This window comes from Papaver somniferum, chromosome 5 (assembly GCF_003573695.1).
Source record: "Papaver somniferum cultivar HN1 chromosome 5, ASM357369v1, whole genome shotgun sequence".
NCBI lineage: Eukaryota > Viridiplantae > Streptophyta > Magnoliopsida > Ranunculales > Papaveraceae > Papaver > Papaver somniferum.
In genome coordinates this window covers 70118594-70136056 of record NC_039362.1, presented here as the reverse complement: position 1 = coordinate 70136056, position 17463 = coordinate 70118594, and the positions used below count along the sequence as shown (strand labels likewise).

The 17463-nt window shown below is 35.6% G+C and overlaps 1 protein-coding gene across 5 annotated transcripts; it reads right to left on the bottom strand.

The window, feature by feature from the left end:
* Positions 1-225: 225 nt before the first annotated feature.
* LOC113281851 (agamous-like MADS-box protein AGL9 homolog) lies at positions 226-4104 on the bottom strand. Of its 5 annotated transcripts, none has more exons than XM_026530729.1 (8): positions 3743-4104; positions 2263-2347; positions 2005-2069; positions 1700-1799; positions 1431-1472; positions 1288-1329; positions 802-1094; positions 226-655 (listed from the first exon to the last, which is right to left on the bottom strand). In XM_026530729.1, exons 1-8 carry the CDS (start codon positions 3925-3927, stop codon positions 568-570), a joined length of 900 nt encoding a protein of 299 aa, XP_026386514.1. In that variant the 5' UTR covers positions 3928-4104; the 3' UTR covers positions 226-567. The 5 variants fall into 5 exon arrangements, with proteins under 5 accessions (XP_026386514.1, XP_026386516.1, XP_026386515.1 ...); XM_026530731.1 differs by having other exon boundaries at positions 226-649; XM_026530730.1 differs by having other exon boundaries at positions 802-1091.
* Positions 4105-17463: the final 13359 nt, after the last annotated feature.

Sequence of the window (17463 nt, the reverse complement as noted above, 5' to 3'; positions counted from 1 at the left end):
AGTCACCCAAGATGGGACTATGATTTTGTATGCCTAAAAAGATTTTGGTATGCCCAAAATCAGGGTTCTGTTTTGAGTCCTCGACCTTGGGTTTGGAGTGAGGTCGCTGATGCCTGATGGGAGTAGTCAAAATTTCAAATTTGAAGCCTCACTGAAATTGGTCTCACTGAATGCATGCATACTCATATAGTTAATGATAATGCAAAGTGTCAAAGAGCATATATATAGATGTAAAAATGAAAGCAAGTGTTACCAAAATACGCTTCCAGAGCTTGCATAGTTGCATAAGAATATCCATATAACATTCACTCTTACACAGATAACCATCTCCTCTCTTATATAATGTTCTTTCATAACAGGACATCACTCTTGTCCTCTCATCTAGATATATATATATATATATATATATATATATAACCAAAATTACTGTCTTCATAATAGACTTATTTGTTGTAATCAATATTCTTTAGCACCAAAATCCATGTATTCTTAACGATCTTTATCTCCTTCTTCTATGAGCATGTGGAAACGTATACATACATGTGGATAGCTTCATGGTGTAACAACTCAAAGCGTCCAACCAGGGAAAAACCCTAACAAGTTTTGCACTGGGGCAGCACTATTCATCATATTACTTGCATTACTCAAACTGTTCCTGCAACCAAAATAGATTTATAAAGGAACACAAAAAACAATCTTATAGCCTTGAACAAAACAAATAGCAGCATCATATTTCAAGATAAACAAAAGACTATCTTGTTCTGGTGTTTTATTTTATCGGAAAGGGGAAACAAGGTTTACCCAGATTGCAAGGAAGGGCTGCACTCTAAAGGTTGGAAAAAACGCTCTGATGCAGCAGCATTAATATGATGATTGTATGCAGCAATCTGCCTCTGTTGTTCAGCCGCTTGCCATGACCACTGTAGTGCCATTTCTGCTTTATGTTCATCCATCTGCTGCTGCTGCCTTCGCTGTTCACCCTCTTGCCATGACAACTGTAATGCTCTATGGTCGTCCACCTGCTGCTGCCTTCGTTGTTCACCTGCTTGCCATGACAACTGTAGATCAATTTCTGCTTTATCTTCATCCATCTTCTGCACAGATATATAGCTAACGACTTAGGAACATATTTAGTTGTGAGTACTAGCATTTCCTTTTAATGCATAACTAATACTAATACTCCTGTATGGTTTCAGCCAAGGCCAAATTAACAATAATGAAGTAGGTAACTCATAAAGTGATCACTAATATATAAAGCATATTCAAAGATTGATTCATATATGATACCTTCTTATTCAGGGATTTATTAGCTTCACGCAGCAGTTGTTCCTGAAAACGGTAAAACAGATCTTTTGGAAGAGATAAAATAATTTGTGTACCCTCGTAAATGAGGTATCAAAATTTGGAAGCAAATAACTCAGTTTGTGTACCTTTTGCTGAAGCTCCGTAAGATGATCAAACATATATCGAGTCTACAAAACAGATATAACCAAGCAAGACATCAGAAACTCAAACTATACAGCATTACAACCAAATGTTTATTTTGAACTCTATAACTGTTCACAAAATAAAAGACTAATTCTTCTTAAAGATTCGGGTGCTGATCATTTCACATGCATGTAACAGTGGAAGCACTATTACAACATCCAGAAGAAAAAAATAGGTTACTCATAGTACTAGCCTTTATCCCAATACATACCCTTGTCGATCTGACTTGCTTTAGTGAAACCTCTAATTGGTTCTCAAGTTGCTCAAGCTCATTGACACTTAATGGTCCCAAATCTTCCCCTTGCAGGTTTCTACAAATAAATGTTTAAAACATGATGAACATCAAATTCCATTTCAACAAATAACCATTTCCGTAGCTATGGTGTGACTACAGTTAGACAATAGAGGTCAAATTTTGAACACTCAGAAGAAAGAAACCATCCAAAAAGAAATAGAATCCGTTGCAGGGGTTTTCGTAGTTTTTGGTGTGTGTGATTCAAGCAGATCGGTAAATACCTATTATTCTGTTGTAGAACCTCCGCTCTTGCCTTTAGCTTCAAATAGTCCTGGTAGGTTTCATCCTAGAGGAACCCATCAAATCGCAAGAGGCACAATTTGATAAATCTATCAGGTATATCAAACTTACAGCAAACTAATGAGAAACAATTTTGGACGGTATAGTAAGTAGTTGTGTTATTTTTAATTGAGATGACCTGTGTGCATTTTCCATATAATTGACATGTAAAGCACTGACAAGTGGAAAATCTTAAGTACCTCGACGTCAAAGGCAACAATCTCACTGGACTGGGATGTACTTGAGTTGGTGTTCCTTTGATACCTCTCCAGAGTCTTCAACATGCTTATAAAAATTAAAAAACCAGCACATAAAGATTTTATATCAACAGTATGATTGAGTCGAGAAGATCAAACAATCACCTTATGGCAAAATAGACAATGAGAACACCTAGGAGGAAAATATCATCAACCCCAAACCAAGGATCATATAGCAAATAACCTGTGTGCATTTTCCACATAAAGGCGTTCAAGCCACATTTTTCCTTTTGATAAAAAGTTCAAACTATGAGAATGATCCATGCCATAGGTAATGCTATCAGATTCAACAGCTGATGATTGGAAGAAAAAAATATAACTAGATACCTAAGCTACGAATTAAGTGGTAAAAAGACAATAAGTTGTAATTTGTAAAGCCATGTCGAATGTAGAGTCAGTTCATATGTGAATGGTACCCATGGAAGATACAGTTAAGTTGTGATGTACAAGTTCAAGTGCGTATAGGTATAAGAGTCCATAGCAAATTACAATTAGCATATATTTCTAAGAAGGTCTTTTTTATTAATTTGAGAAGCCATGGTTGGTATTTCATAAGACATTGATTCACAAACTACTGACTGCAGATGATCTATGGGTTTACTGCAAAAAAAAAAAACAGTATTAAACAGATCAATCCCTCCTGTAGATGAACTACTGTGTGCAAAGTATATTAATGCAAACTGTTTACACTTCATTACAAGCAAGAAAACAAGGTGTGATACATACATATAGCCAAATCCTTGAAAGGTTAACAACATTCAGTCTTTAACCAAAAATCTTTTTGACTAACTTCAACTATCATATAATCAAAAGCTGTAAAGGGTACATATCTAGTAAACAGCTGGATGTTTTTCACAAATTCTACTACTCTAGGCCCAATGGAACTGACTTCCAGGTTAAATCAGTCAGAATCTTTATATTTTCTAGTAATTTTTTTTCAGTACATGTATAGATCATGAGCGTGGATCAAATCTTCATTAAAATATAAAAATCAGTGTGGGACAAAAAAAAAAAAAAAAAAACTTGGGATTTTTGAACTTTTCCTAGCTCCCTTCCTTCTTTCCTCAAACCTCAAAAGTTAAAGATTGAAAATTTCATGAAATGACAAACTAAAAAACACATCTTTTGACAGTCATTAGCGTTCTAAAACATGATAAGAAGAAGAACAAGAAGAAGAAACAAGGTGTTATTTTCTTCTTCATTATGAATTTTGGAAGTTTCCATATATGTAAGCCTGACACTCACACACCAACACAGTCACTTTGGGATCTCACTCTCACAAACCCATCTCTGAAGCAGTAGTAAAACCAAAAAGTAAAGATCAAAATTCCAAAAAATACAACCTAAACCTAGCAACAGTAGAAAAAGAAAAAGTATTTTAGAAATGAAGAAGTAAAGAAAGAGATGGAGGAGAAGTAGAAACCTAGAGCTGCTACAATACTCATAGAGTTTGCCTTTGCTAGAGAAAATGATAAGAGCAACTTCAGCATCACATAGAACTGATAATTCATAAGCTTTCTTAAGAAGACCATTCCTTCTCTTTGCAAATGTAACTTGTCTATTAATCTTGTTTTCTATCAACTTTAGTTCCACTCTCCCTCTCCCCATTTCTCTTAGGCTGTGGAGAAGGCAGGGATTTCAATCTTCTTTCTGTTTCTTGATTTTCTTAGGGTTTTCTTCTTCTTCTTCTTGAGTTTATCTACCAGAGAAGAAAGCACATAGGAATCATTTTTGTTTGTCTAGACAGAAGAAGAAGGAATAAGGTTTTTGTGTTTAGTGGTAAGAAATTAAGCTCAAAACAAACCTTTATTTTAGTTCTTTCTTCTGCTTTTAATGTTGCTCAACGTCAAATCATTCGTATATCTAGCAATACACGTGTCGACTTCTTATATTCTTTGATTAAACGAACCACCGTTGGATCTCAATACTTTTTTATTATTATTATTTTTGGCTTGAGTTTTCATTTTGTACCGTGTTATTATAAAATTTAAAACGTTTACCCATTTCATATCAAAACTACCGGTCAAAGAGTGAGTCTGACTTACTAAAGATTGGTCAAAACTACCGGTGACTTTAGACAGGCAAGTCTCGAACTTAGAAAGCAGTAAACTGTTGTGCTGAAACTTGAAGTAAGACTGAGCTTATTCCATGCAAATGCTGCAAGTGATTCTATTTACTATTTGGTCAGTAGTGTGTATAAGCCAGTAGAGATTTAGGCAGATAATATGTAAAGAACAATAAACCCCACCAATAACCTGTCAATGGCCACCCAACCCAACAATGGCATATACGCGTACGGTACATGTCAATTTAGTTGTGGTCCAACTACGGGTACCAAGTACAAGGTCCACGGCTAAGGAAGCTATGATCCCATCACCTCGGACAACCCTTAAGTGTATGTGTATGGAGGGTTATGGTTATTGACAAAGGATTTTTAGAAGACATGTGGGAGGGACGGGGACCAGAGAAATGCAAAGCAAAGAAAGGTCGTTTGTTTGTGTGTATATGCCCTTGCGATGGTATACCCAAATTAATAAGTGTACTTGCATCTTAAATTGGTTCCTTGATGATAGAGATGACTATGACTAGTAGTGGTGGTGTAAAATGTGTCGGTATGACAAAGCGTATTAATTGTGTTGTTTGTTATGGCTATACGTTGTTGAGGAAGAATCTCTTCACACTTTTGTATCACATTATCTCACATCTTGGACCCTTTTTTTTCTTAATAAAAATCAAACGGACACGTAACTGAAGTCAATGTCTTGGGATACGTTTGTGTTAAGAAGCTTCATGCACCTATAAAAAGTGTGTACACTTGGAAACGTATAAGCTCACCATTTAATACTTCGAAAATTAACGGTCGGAAATCAACAAATATTTTAACCGTTAAAATTAAAATTGGTAGATAGGGCGGTTTGGCATTTCGGAACGCGCTAATTTTATACGGATATGTAGAGCTTTATAAGAAGGGCATATTCCCTTAATATTAGCTTCATCATTTAACTCTTATCAAGAAGTGTGAGATAATGTGAAGTTAAGAGTGTGATTGGATCCTCCCTCATTCCATGTTAGAGAAAATTATAAATGTATTGTGTTTTTCTTTTAAAAAGTTTGGCATTTAATTTTTCCTTTTTTTTTTTTTGAAAATAAGATTTCGTTAAAAGAACTTAGAGATTGGCCGAACCCTGAACTACATCATGAGTAGAGCCATCTAATACAAAGAAAGACGGATCTCTTCTTCTAATACCTATTCCGTCCCTAAATATATGGCATATTCATATTTAAATATTGTCCCGACTTATATCATTAAATAAGCGGATCTTTCTAAAACTACCCTTTTAATTTGTTATCGTTAGTATAAGAAATATGTATAATTTGATACTTATGTTTATATTCGTTAAGTAGCTGTTGTAAAATGCTTTTCGATAGGATATAAAGTTTACGAATTTTAGTGGTATATTTAGACAGGTAAATCATTTCTAAAATTTATTAATTATTAATCATAAGGGTATAATTGTAAAAAAAAAATACTTACTCCCCTCTTCTCCCTGTCTTAAGAATTGTGCAAACTTGAACTAGTCAGTATTTAGGGACGGAGGGAATATTAAATTTATCTACTAATAGTTTTTGGTTAATACAAGAAGGGGGAGTAACATCTGTTAGAGCATAGCTCGATTAACCCCGCATGCGTTGCTATCTCAAGCATGTTTGTCAATGTTATTGATCAAAACTATAAGTCTTGATTTCTAGCCTACATAGCTAAGTCTCGGACTAGGATAAAAAAGTGTAGTTGAGCTCAAGGACTTCATGGCGATTCATCATACAACGACGAAGATCTATACAAGGAACCGTGGAACTTCATCAACAAAAAGGTATGTGGAGACTTGAACTTATCTATCACTCAAAAGTCTATCTCTTCTATCTCCTACTTCTTATGAGACAAAAGTCGTATGCTATATAGACTAGATCATACACGCTTGACATTTCGAGCTGAGCATTCATTGCTTATCTTTTATCTCGAAATCGTTTGTTGGTAAAGCGTTTCGCTTTGATCAAGTTTATCTTCACCTAGTGACGAAAGTCATGAAAAGTTTCAATCACTTTGAGAATTGCTCTGACGTGAATCGCTCTGTGAATAAAGGATACATAGCGTCCTCTGAGAATGTCTCAATGATTGAAATGAGAGTTTAGATTACATAACCATGTATTCCTTGAACCGAAGTTTTCGAACTTTGTTGATCAAGAGAAATCGGGAGGATTGTGGAATTGGCTTACCAAGTCCGCGAACTGTCGGAAGTTCTCGACCAAGAATTTCTGCTGGGTTTTCCAAATACTCTTTTGTGTGCTTAGTCCGCGAACTAGCGGAAGTTCTCTTTCCGAGAATTTCTGCTGAGTTTGGAAAACTCAACCGATTAACTTAAGTCCGCGAACTTGTTTGTGAACTTAAGAGGTTATGATCTAAAGATGAGCTCTGAACATGAAACATTAAATTACTAAGGAATGCTTTATGCAAACCGTGGCTATAATTTTCATGAGTCGATTCAATCGAATCGAATCATCTTTGTTTCAATTGTGTCTTGTGTAGTTACATAAGATCTCATAACAATTGAACAACTCTGTAACTAGTTCATTTGTGTCAATTGAACTAGTTATGGTGAAGAAGAACAAGGTTAATATGAAATGCTCATATGGTTAACCTTTTGGGTTACTATGTTGAACCGACATACACGTACACGTTTGGGCATGGTTTTCACGAACCCAGTAAACGTCTACCCAAGTGTGTGTGACAAGCTAAGTTTTCGATCTAACGGTTGAGAAATATTAGCTTGAATCTAAATCAGGTTTTCATTTAATGGTGAATATGGATTGCTTTGTAACTAAGGCAAAACCCTGAATTGAAGGCTATATAAAGGAGACATCTAGCATTGTGCAAAACTAATCCCCACACGTTTGTGTGGTACTAGTGCTCCCGCTAGAGTCGATCTCCATTAACCTTTGATTTTCTTCTCTAAAATCAGGTTAACGACTTAAAGACTTCATTGGGATTGTGAAGCCAGACCGATACTATTTTATCTTAGTTGTGTGATCTGATCTTGCATCTTCTATCGTACGAGTACAATCGATTTATTGGCTTGAGATCGTGAGAGTTCTCTGATAGGAAAGATAAAGAAGTCACAAACATCTTCGTCTTACTATTTGTGATTCCTCGAAAATCTTCTTGTGTAGTCAGGAAGGATTGTAGAGAGGTGATTGATTAATCTAGGCTGTTCTTCGGGAATATAAGACTGGATTATCAATTGGTTCATGTTACCTTGATTTTATATCCAAAGACGGAACAAAACCTAGGGTTTATCTGTGGGAGACATATTTATCCTTTTATAGACTTTTCTGTGTGAGACAGATTTGTTTATTATCAAGTCTGTGATTTTAGGTTACATCAACTCTTGGTTGTGGGTGAGATCAGCTAAGGGAATCAAGTGTGCAGTATCCTGCTGGGATCAGAGGCGTAGGAGTACAACTGTACCTTGTATCAGTGGGAGATTGATAGGGGTTCAACTATAGTCAAGTCCGAAGTTAGTTTGCAGTAGGCTAGTGTCTGTAGCGGCTTAATACAGTGTGTATTCAATCCGGACTAGGTCTCGGGATTTTTCTGCATTTGCGGTTTCCTCGTTAACAAAACTTCTGGTGTCTGTTTTATTTCTTTTCCGCATTATATTTTATATAATTGAAATAATACAGGTTGTGCGTTCGTGATCATCAACTTCTCTAATCTAACCTTTGGTTGTTGATTGTAGTTGATTGATACTTGGACATTGGTCTTTGGTACCGTCCAAGTATTCCTTGTATTTGATAAAGACTCGCTATTTTTCTTAGCTTGAGTAAAAATCAAATCAAGAGAGAGATATTAACTCCTTGAGATACTTTTATCTAGATTGAGTCTGACTGTCTAGTTGATTCTCTAGCAAAGTATTTCGGAATTAGTCCATACAGATTGTTAATCGAAATATTGGGTGGTGTTGTTAGACCCCCGCTTTTTCAATTGGTATCAGAGCAGGCAAACACGTTTAAGACCTAACAAGTCCGTGTTTATAGCGATCTGACTCTATGGACAGAGGTGCTATCTCTATTAACGTACCACCGGTCTTCGATGGCTCAAATTACTTATGGTGGAAAATTGCTATGCCAGCTTTTCTTCAATCGCGTGATTTTCAATCATGGGTATATGTGGTGAATGGTTATGATGCGCCCGTTGTTGCAGCTGGAGATGGAACTGTTCCCAAGAATATTGATGAATATAATGCTGCTGAGATTCTTGCTGCAAAGCAGAATTCTGAAGGGTTAAATGCTATAATACATGCCATTGCCCCAAGTCTTCAACACCATGTGTCTAATTGCACTAGGTCTAAAGATGCTTGGGATATCTTAGAAACCGTATTTGAAGGAAACTCCAGTGAAAAGGAAGTAGGCTTCAAAACCTTAATTCCGATGGGGAGAACCTTCGTATGGAAGATGAAGAAACATTTGATGAGTTTAATCAAAAAGTGTCTCAAATTGTTAATGCATCTTTTGCATTGGGTAAGACTATTCCTGAAAAGGACATTGTGATGAAAATTCTCAGATCGCTGCCATCTAGATACGAGTCTAAGAAGCATGCCATCGTTGAGGGGAATAACCTCAATAATCTTTCCAGAAACACCTTGGTTGGGAAGCTAAATATCTTTGACCATGAGCATACATCCAAAGTCGGTAAGGATGTTGCCTTTAAAGCACAGAAGAGCACTAAATTACTTGCCAAAGGTAAAAGTGTTCATGTCTTTGAGGATGATCAGTGTGAGAATGATTTTTCAGATGAAGACCTTGACAAGTAGGTCTCCTTGATCACAAGACAGTTTAGGGATCTTCTGTTGAATAGAAGTAAACGGTTTTCAAGAGACAAACCTAGGTCATCAGACAAACCTCACGGTCGCGTACCTCCTAAAAACAGGGATGCTGACGAGGCTGATGATGAGGACATGCCTCGGTGCTTTAAGTGTAATGGTTTTGGACATTTTGCTAACGAATGCCCAAATCGTAGAAAATACACTGGGAACAAAGGTCTAGCTGTAACACTTGATGAAATGTCTGAAACCTGTGATGAAGATAGGAAATCAAGTGTAGGGCTCCTTGGTGAAAACATCGATTTTGATACTTGTAGCAATACATATATCAACCTCAATGGGTTCGGAGAAAAAGGAAACTTAATCAAGCTAGAAGATTCTCTAACTGGAAACCCTGTCAGTAATGTTTCAGGATCTACTGTATGTCTAGATGCTTGCACATCTCAGATGCCTGAATACTATCCAAGTTTGACGTGCTCGTTTTGTTCGATGAAGGGACATGAACTATCAAGGTGTTACAAGTACAAGCACCAAATAAGGCACACCAACAAACTTCAACGAAGAGCAGATCGATTAGCAAGGAAGCTGAAACTTGCTCAGAAGACCGCCGAGGTATGTAGGATCTTATCTTCATCTAAGAAGTTGGTTTCCAGGGATAGAGTAAGAACATTTGAAAAGAAAGTATGGTTGAATCGTTTTGATAGACATAAGTCTGAAGATTCATCTCTTGAGGAAAAAGATGGACAAATCGTTGTTCATTGCAACACAACTTGATTGTGTTGTTGGGAAAATATTGTCTCATGTGCCTGATCGAAAAGAGACAAGATTGGGTGCTGATTTAGGCTTCAGTAAAGTTTTTCCTTCTTTTCTTAGATTTTTTATTTTCTGTTTATCAAGTAAAATAAAGGGTTATTATCGACAATTCTACTCTTTATAGGGTTTTAGAGTTGGGCGTATACGAACCTGTCAATAGGTTTCGAACCCTACATTCCTTTTTCCTTTTTGACATCCTATATAAGATTGCTTGTTGAGTTAATTAATTCAATCACACAAATCCAGTTGTTTATAACTGTTCTCAAAGCACCATGTCAGATGGAAAGGATGTCAACATGATTGTTAAATATTCAATCAAGGAAAAATAAAAATCTCCTGTTTCTAAGTCCCTGAAAAAAAAGAAGGAACACAAGAAATCCCAGGGTTGTGCCTTCTAACTCTCAGAAGTTTTACGATGTTCTTGATGAGTTGAAGGAAGTAAGAAAGGAGATTCGTGAAATAAAGGATTTTGTGTCAAAGTCCTTAGAAATTCAGAGAGCCTTGGTACGATATAATCAGCCAAGACAGTTCGTTGACATAAACTCCTATCTTCGTGAACCATATGTTCCAATGGATGTTGACAACAAGGAGTTTGGGAATGATGCTGAATTTCTTAAAGGAATTGTCGCCTAGGATGTCTTATTTTTGGTTTAGTCTGAAGAATAACTAGTGCTTTGAATAGTGATGATTGTGACTACACATAGCTATTTTTGTTTTCATCTTCTTATGTTATTTTTTAGGTTTTGGTTATTAAATTCTAAAAATATTTGGAGGATGATGTTTATTGCAGTATTTTAATGGTTTGTGATATTGCAAATTTTTATGGGATATGTATTGTTTACGTCCGTGAACTTGAAGGTCCCATTTGTCAAAAGTAAAGTCGTTCATGAATCGGTATTCGTATTGATGAAAGGACGAATGGACTTTTGACATATACAAAAGTTATGCCTATGCATGTATTTGATGGAAAATAGGATAAAATTTTGTTCAACAAGGATAAAGTCTATTATGTGTTATGATGGAAAATAGAATAGATCCTTGTATGTTATCCACGGTATTGATCTTCATTGATCCATTTTATTATGTTTTACCGTGAAGGCTCCATTGTGTGTCTTATGTTGAGCACCTTACAACTAAGTCGATTTACCTTGGCTTTGTTGGTTGTTCCATAAGATATGTCGAGCATTAGGAACTAAATTAATCAACTAGTTTGGTTATTTAGTTAGTACTCCATAAGTCTTCTTTCTTATGTCGAGTACATGTACGGTTAAGGTTGTCATATTCTATGATGAACTTAGTCGGGGTTCCATAAGTTCTCTTATGTTGAGCCCAAATAATTAAATTGATTACTTCGGTGATTAGTTTGGTTTTGTATTCCAATTAGATTAATTATAGGTTCTCTTGTAATTAATCTAGTTGAGTTTTCATATATTCCACAAGTTCTTGTGTTGAGTATATGAAAGGCTACACTATCATGTTCTTTGGTTAATGTAGTCATATATTCCGTAAGGTTTTCCTTATGTTGAGTATTTGAACGGTTAAGTTAGTCATCTCCGTGTGATTGACTTAGTCGTAGCTCCGTGAGTTTACTTATGTTGAGCACTTTCAATTAAATTTATCACTTTTGTGGTTTGATTTAGTTGCGTATTCCAATTGAATTAATCATGGGTTTACTTGTGATTAATTTGGTTGAGCTTTGGATATAGAAAATCATTCCTATGGTTTTTGGTGTCCAATAAAAAATCCTTCTTTTCTTTCGAAATTAAGGTCGCTCTTGTTGCTCTCTCGGGAATGACATCAAATGGGGGAGAGTTCTTTTGAACTTGTGCTTAATGGTAATATCTTGTGGGGAGTGCGGCTGTGGAATTTTATAGGGATTATCTTGTATCTTAAAACTCCTTGATGAATGCTGTTAGCTTCGGATATTAGATTGCATCTAAATTAAGTTGGTATGTATTTTTCTTTTGGTCATGAATGTCTCTTGTGGAAATTTCATTATGATCCCATTCTTGTACCTTTGCCAATTTTATTGACAAAAAGGGGGAGAAATATTGTAGTTCACACTACAAATACGTATGGTTTTCAGATCATTGTGCAAGGGGGAGTGGTTTCCATGATCGAGATGGAGTATTGACTAAGGGGGAGTGATACATATCACCGTAGTATTATTGTTAAAGTCGTGATACAATTGGAATTTGATGTTAAATAATAATATTATGACACTGTATAATAATGATCGAGAATCTCGATTTCTCTCATTGTTATAGCTACGGATCTTCAACAACGACGGTGCTAAACTTACAACCTTTGGGATCATTGGAGTACTTGGAAGGACGACGATTAAAAAGAGGGATATTTTTAGAGCATAGCTCGGTCAACCTTGCATACGTTGCTATCTCAATCATGTTGTTCAATGTTATTGATCAAAACTATAAGTCTTGATTTCTAGCCTACATAGCTAAGTCTCGGACTAGGATAGAAAAGTGTAGTTGAGCTCAAGGACTTCATGGCGATTCATCATACAACGACGAAGATCTTAACAAGGAACCATGGAACTTCATCAACAAAAAGGTATGTGGAGACTTGAACTTATCTGTCACTCAAAAGTCTATCTCTTCTATCTCCTACTTCTTATGAGACAAAAGTCGTATGTTATATAGACTAGATCATACACATTTGACATTTCGAGCTGAGTATTCATTGCTTATATTTTATCTCGAAATCGTGTGTTGGTAATGCGTTTCGCTTTGATCAAGTTTATCTTCACCTAGTGACAAAAGTCATGAAAAGTTTCAATCACTTTGAGAATTGCTCTGACGTGAAACGCTCTGTGAATAACGTCTACATGGCGTCCTTTGAGAATGTCTCAATGATAAAAATGAGAGTTTAGATTACATAACCATGTATTCCTTGAACCGAAGTTTTCGAACTTTGTTGATCAAGAGAAATCGGGAGGATTGTGGAATTGGCTTGCCAAGTCCGCTAACTGTCGGAAGTTCTCGACCGAGAATTTATGCTGGGATTTTCCAAATACTCGTTTGTGTGCTTATTCCGCGAACTCAGTCCACGAACCCAGTCTGCGAACTGGCGGAAGTTCTCTTTCCGAGAATTTCGGATGAGTTTGGAAAACTCAACCAATTAACTTAAGTCCGCGAACTTGTTTGTGAACTTAAGAGGTTATGATCTAAAGATGTGCTCTGAACATGAAACATTAAATTACTAAGGAATGCTTTATGCAAACCGTGGATATAATTTTTATGAGCCGATTCAATCGAATCGAATCATCTTTGTTTCAATTGTGTCTTGTGTAGTTACATAAGATCTCATAGAAAGTGAACAACTCTGTAACTAGTTCATTTGAGTCAATTGAACTAGTTATGGTGAAGAAGAACAAGGTTAATATGAAATGCTCATATGGTTAACCTTTTGGGTTACTATGTTGAATCGACATACACGTACACGTTTGGGCATGGTTTTCACGAACCCAGTAAACGTCTACCCAAGTGTGTGTGACAAGCTAAGTTTTCGATCTAACGGTTGAGAAATATTAGCTTGAATCTAAATCAGGTTTTCATCTAACGGTGAATATGGATTGCTTTGTAACTAAGGCAAAACCCTGATTTGAAGGCTATATAAAGGAAACATCTAGCATTGTGCAAAACTAATCCCCACACGTCTGTGTGCTACTAGTGTGCCCGTTAGATTCGATCTCCATTAACCTTTGATTTTCTTCTCTAAAATCAGGTTAACGACTTAATGACTTCATTAGGATTGTGAAGCCAGACTGATACTACTTTATCGTAGTTGTGTGATCTGATCTTGCATCTTCTATCGTACGAGTACAATCGATGATTGGCTTGAGATCGTGAGAGTTGTCCGATAGGCAAGATAAAGAAGTCATAAACATCTTCGTCTCACTATTTGTGATTCCTCGACAATCCGCTTGTGTAGTCAGGAAGGATTGTATAGAGGTGATTGATTAATCTAGGTTGTTCTTCGGGAATATAAGAACGGATTATCAATTGGTTCATGTTACCTTGATTTTATATCTAAAGACAGAACAAAACCTAGGGTTTATCTGTGTGAGACAGATCTGTTTATTATCAAGTCTGTGATTTTGGGTTACAACAACTCTTGGTTGTGGGATAGATCAGCTAAGGGAATCAAGTACGCAGTATCCTGCTGGGATCAGAGGCATAGGAGTACAACTGTACCTTGTATCAGTAGGAGATTGATAGGGTTCAACTATAGTCCAGTCCGAAGTTAGTTTGCAGTAGGCTAGTGTCTGTAGCGGCTTAATACAATGTGTATTCAATCTGGACTAGGTCCCGGGGTTTTTCTGCATTTGCGGTTTCCTCGTTAACAAAACTTCTGGTGTCTGTGTTATTTCTTTTCCTCATTATATTTTATATAATTGAAATAATACAGGTTGTGCGTTCGTGATCATCAACTTCTCCAATCCAACCTTTGGTTATTGATTGTAGTTGATTGATCCTTGGACATTGGTCTTTTGTACCGTCCAAGTATTCCTTGTATTTGATAAAGACTCGCTATTGTTTTTAGCTTGAGTAAAAATCAAATCAAGAGAGAGATATTAACTCCTTGAGATATTTTTATCTAGATTGAGTCTGACTGTCTAGTTGATTCTCTAGCAAAGTATTTCGGAGTTAGTCCATACAGATTGCTAATCGAAATATTGGGTGTTGTTGTTAGACCCCCGCTTTTTCAACATCCCAATCTAAATACTCTGAAAAAGTTTAGCTTCCTTTGTTAAAGAATCAACAACTTCGTTACCCATTCTAGGTACAAAATAGAAACCTAAGAAGTTCTGGCATTATCTTACTCGGCTGTGTACTTCCTCCAAAATAGATTTACTGCTCCAAGAGATGGCCATTGGATTTCCATTTAGATTTTTGATTAATCTTTCATAATCACCTTTCTATGCTGAAATTGGTGAGATTTTTCTCTGCTATCCATGTTGCTACCTGCAACAAACTTATTGCCTTTGCTTCTTGCGCGTCTGAACTAGTTGAAGGTCCCGATCTTCCTCCTTCAAATATACATGTATCATTTCTTAGAATAAGAGCAAAACTAGAAAGATTAATAGTATCTGTGATTCATGTTGCATCCACATTGATTTTTGAATTATGCCTATGTGAAGCTGATCAAAAAAGAGATTGTTTTTTGTTCCTTTCCCCTACTTTGATTGATATTTTGCGACTGTCTTGGATTTCTAAGGCTAATTATTGGGATTTCTAAGTTTTGTTACATCTTGCTTTCCATATGAACCCCATTTTAGACAAAACCAATTCTAGGATATTACATCATTTGGGGCATGGAACCAATACTTATAAATATCTACTATTTTACTATTATTGTGAAAAATTGACTTGAACTGGACTAGGACATAGTTCTCGTACTTTTTAGCAAAAGAACGATGCAGAAACTGTTTCCTCATGTTCTCCATAGAAAGAGCAAAAATGATTCATTTTTCGAATTATTCCATTAAGCTTAGAGTTTATACGTAAAGCATTTTGTAAACATTTCCATATAAAAAACTTAATTCAGGAGAGACTTCTAGATTCCGGAGGGATTCCAAAAATTTTCATCAAAAGATAAGTTAGGAGAATTGATTACATTCTCATTAAGCTTATTATACATAGATTTTATTGTAAAATCTCCTGATTTTATTAGCTTCCGTCTCAGATTGTCTTTTTTTAGGAGATAAGATCTATTCAAGAATAAATTAATCCTGCAAATTTTAACTACTATAAATTAGGGAAATGAAGAAAAGATTAAGGTAGTATTCCACTTGTTTGTAGACAGATCAATCAAATCTGCTACAAGAGTTAGAGAATTATTAGTAGAGTATTTGAATTATGACAATTTTCCTACTATTCCTGGTATCCAGTTGTCATTCCATATATTAATACTTAGACAATCTCCTACTTCCGAAACGATGTTTTGTTCTACCATAGCCAGACCTTTACAGATACATTTCCCTATCCATGAGCGCTTATCAGGTGCTTTAACTCTTAAAGGGGATTTATTTCTAAAGTATATCGGTCCTAGAGCTTGAGCCCGTAAACACTTAGGTTCTTTAAGTAATCCCGGAGCTATCTTGGCTAGCATAGCTAAGTTAAATTCATGTGCATCTCTAAAACCTAAACCTCTCCCTTACTCATTGGTCTACACATACCAGTCCTGGATTTTGGGTAGTATGCTTTCGTATTTATTTATACTCCTCGCCAAAAATCTCCCGGATTGCATTTGTTTTATTTGTTATTTTCTTAGGCAAGACAAAACAACCCATACTGAAGGTAGGAATACTAGTTAGAACTAATTTGTTCAAAATGATTTTACTAGTTTGAGGCAGGACTTTGTTTTTCCAGTCTTTAGATTTATGTTCCATCTTTTCTACTACATTTTCATAAGTTTTTATCTTCGATTTATCTATGAATAGAGGTGCTCCCAAGTATGAATCTTTAAGGTTTATATCTTCAATAGTCTAGACATTATTCTTTGATGTTTTGGATGGACCTATACTAAAGAAGACCCCTGATATTTGAAAATTGATTAATTATCCCGAGACTTTGCTAAAGGTGTCTACTGTAGTACATAAGTTTTTAATTACATTTTACTAGATCTGCCTTTACAAAGAGCAGAAAATTATAAGCAAAGAACAGATGAGAAATTGGACTACCTTGTGGGGTTAATTTAACCCCATGAAGAAATTTCTTGTTTTCTTGGGCTAACATAAGTCTAGAAAAAAAATTCATATAAATAATAAAAAGAAATGGAAATAAAGGATCTCCTTGACGAAGACGCCTAAAGGGATTAAAGAAGTTTCCAAGAGATCCACTTAACACAACTGGAATTGAGGATGTTAAGATACTTTGCTCTGTAAGAGAGCACACATCAAAATTGTAACCAAAGGCTTTCAAGATTTGAAGGAGAAATTCCCAGTTAACTCTATCAAACATTTTGGACGTATCTATTTTGACTCCTAGCCCTCATGTTCTAGCTTTTTGTTCTCCCTGAAATTATGAATTATTTCATGTGCTAGTATTATATTGTATGGAATTTGTCTAGACGAAAGAAAGGCATATTGAAATGGTGAAATGATTTTGTTCAATAGAGGTTTAATTGTATTCTTCGTCATTGTTGAAATGATTTTGTATACTGTGTTAAAAGCCAATTGTCCTAAAATTACTAGGATCTTTTAGTCGTTTTACTTTTGGAATAAGAAAAAGATGAATTTTATCAATTTCAATGTTCATCTGTTTTGTTTCGGATTTAGTTTCGTTCTTCAAAATAAATATTTTTCAATTTTTGTGTAACGGGTAATATAATAAACTTTAAACGAATTAATGAATCCAACAAAATTAATTGTAATCAATTATGCATTTATATATAATAGTACTGCCTCAGTTTTTAGATAGGAGAAGTGTCA

What these genes read in the sequence shown, in the direction of transcription:
- LOC113281851 (XM_026530729.1), bottom strand. Translation starts at nt 3,927, where the DNA reads ATGGGGAGAGGGAGAGTGGAACTAAAGTTGATAGAAAACAAGATTAAT. An exon ending in ATAAATCCCTGAATAAGAAG is followed by an intron (nt 1,095 to 1,287) that starts GTATCATATATG and finishes ATATCTGTGCAG; the next exon opens with AAGATGGATGAAGATAAAGC. An exon ending in AGCCCTTCCTTGCAATCTGG is followed by an intron (nt 656 to 801) that starts GTAAACCTTGTT and finishes TTTTGGTTGCAG; the next exon opens with GAACAGTTTGAGTAATGCAA.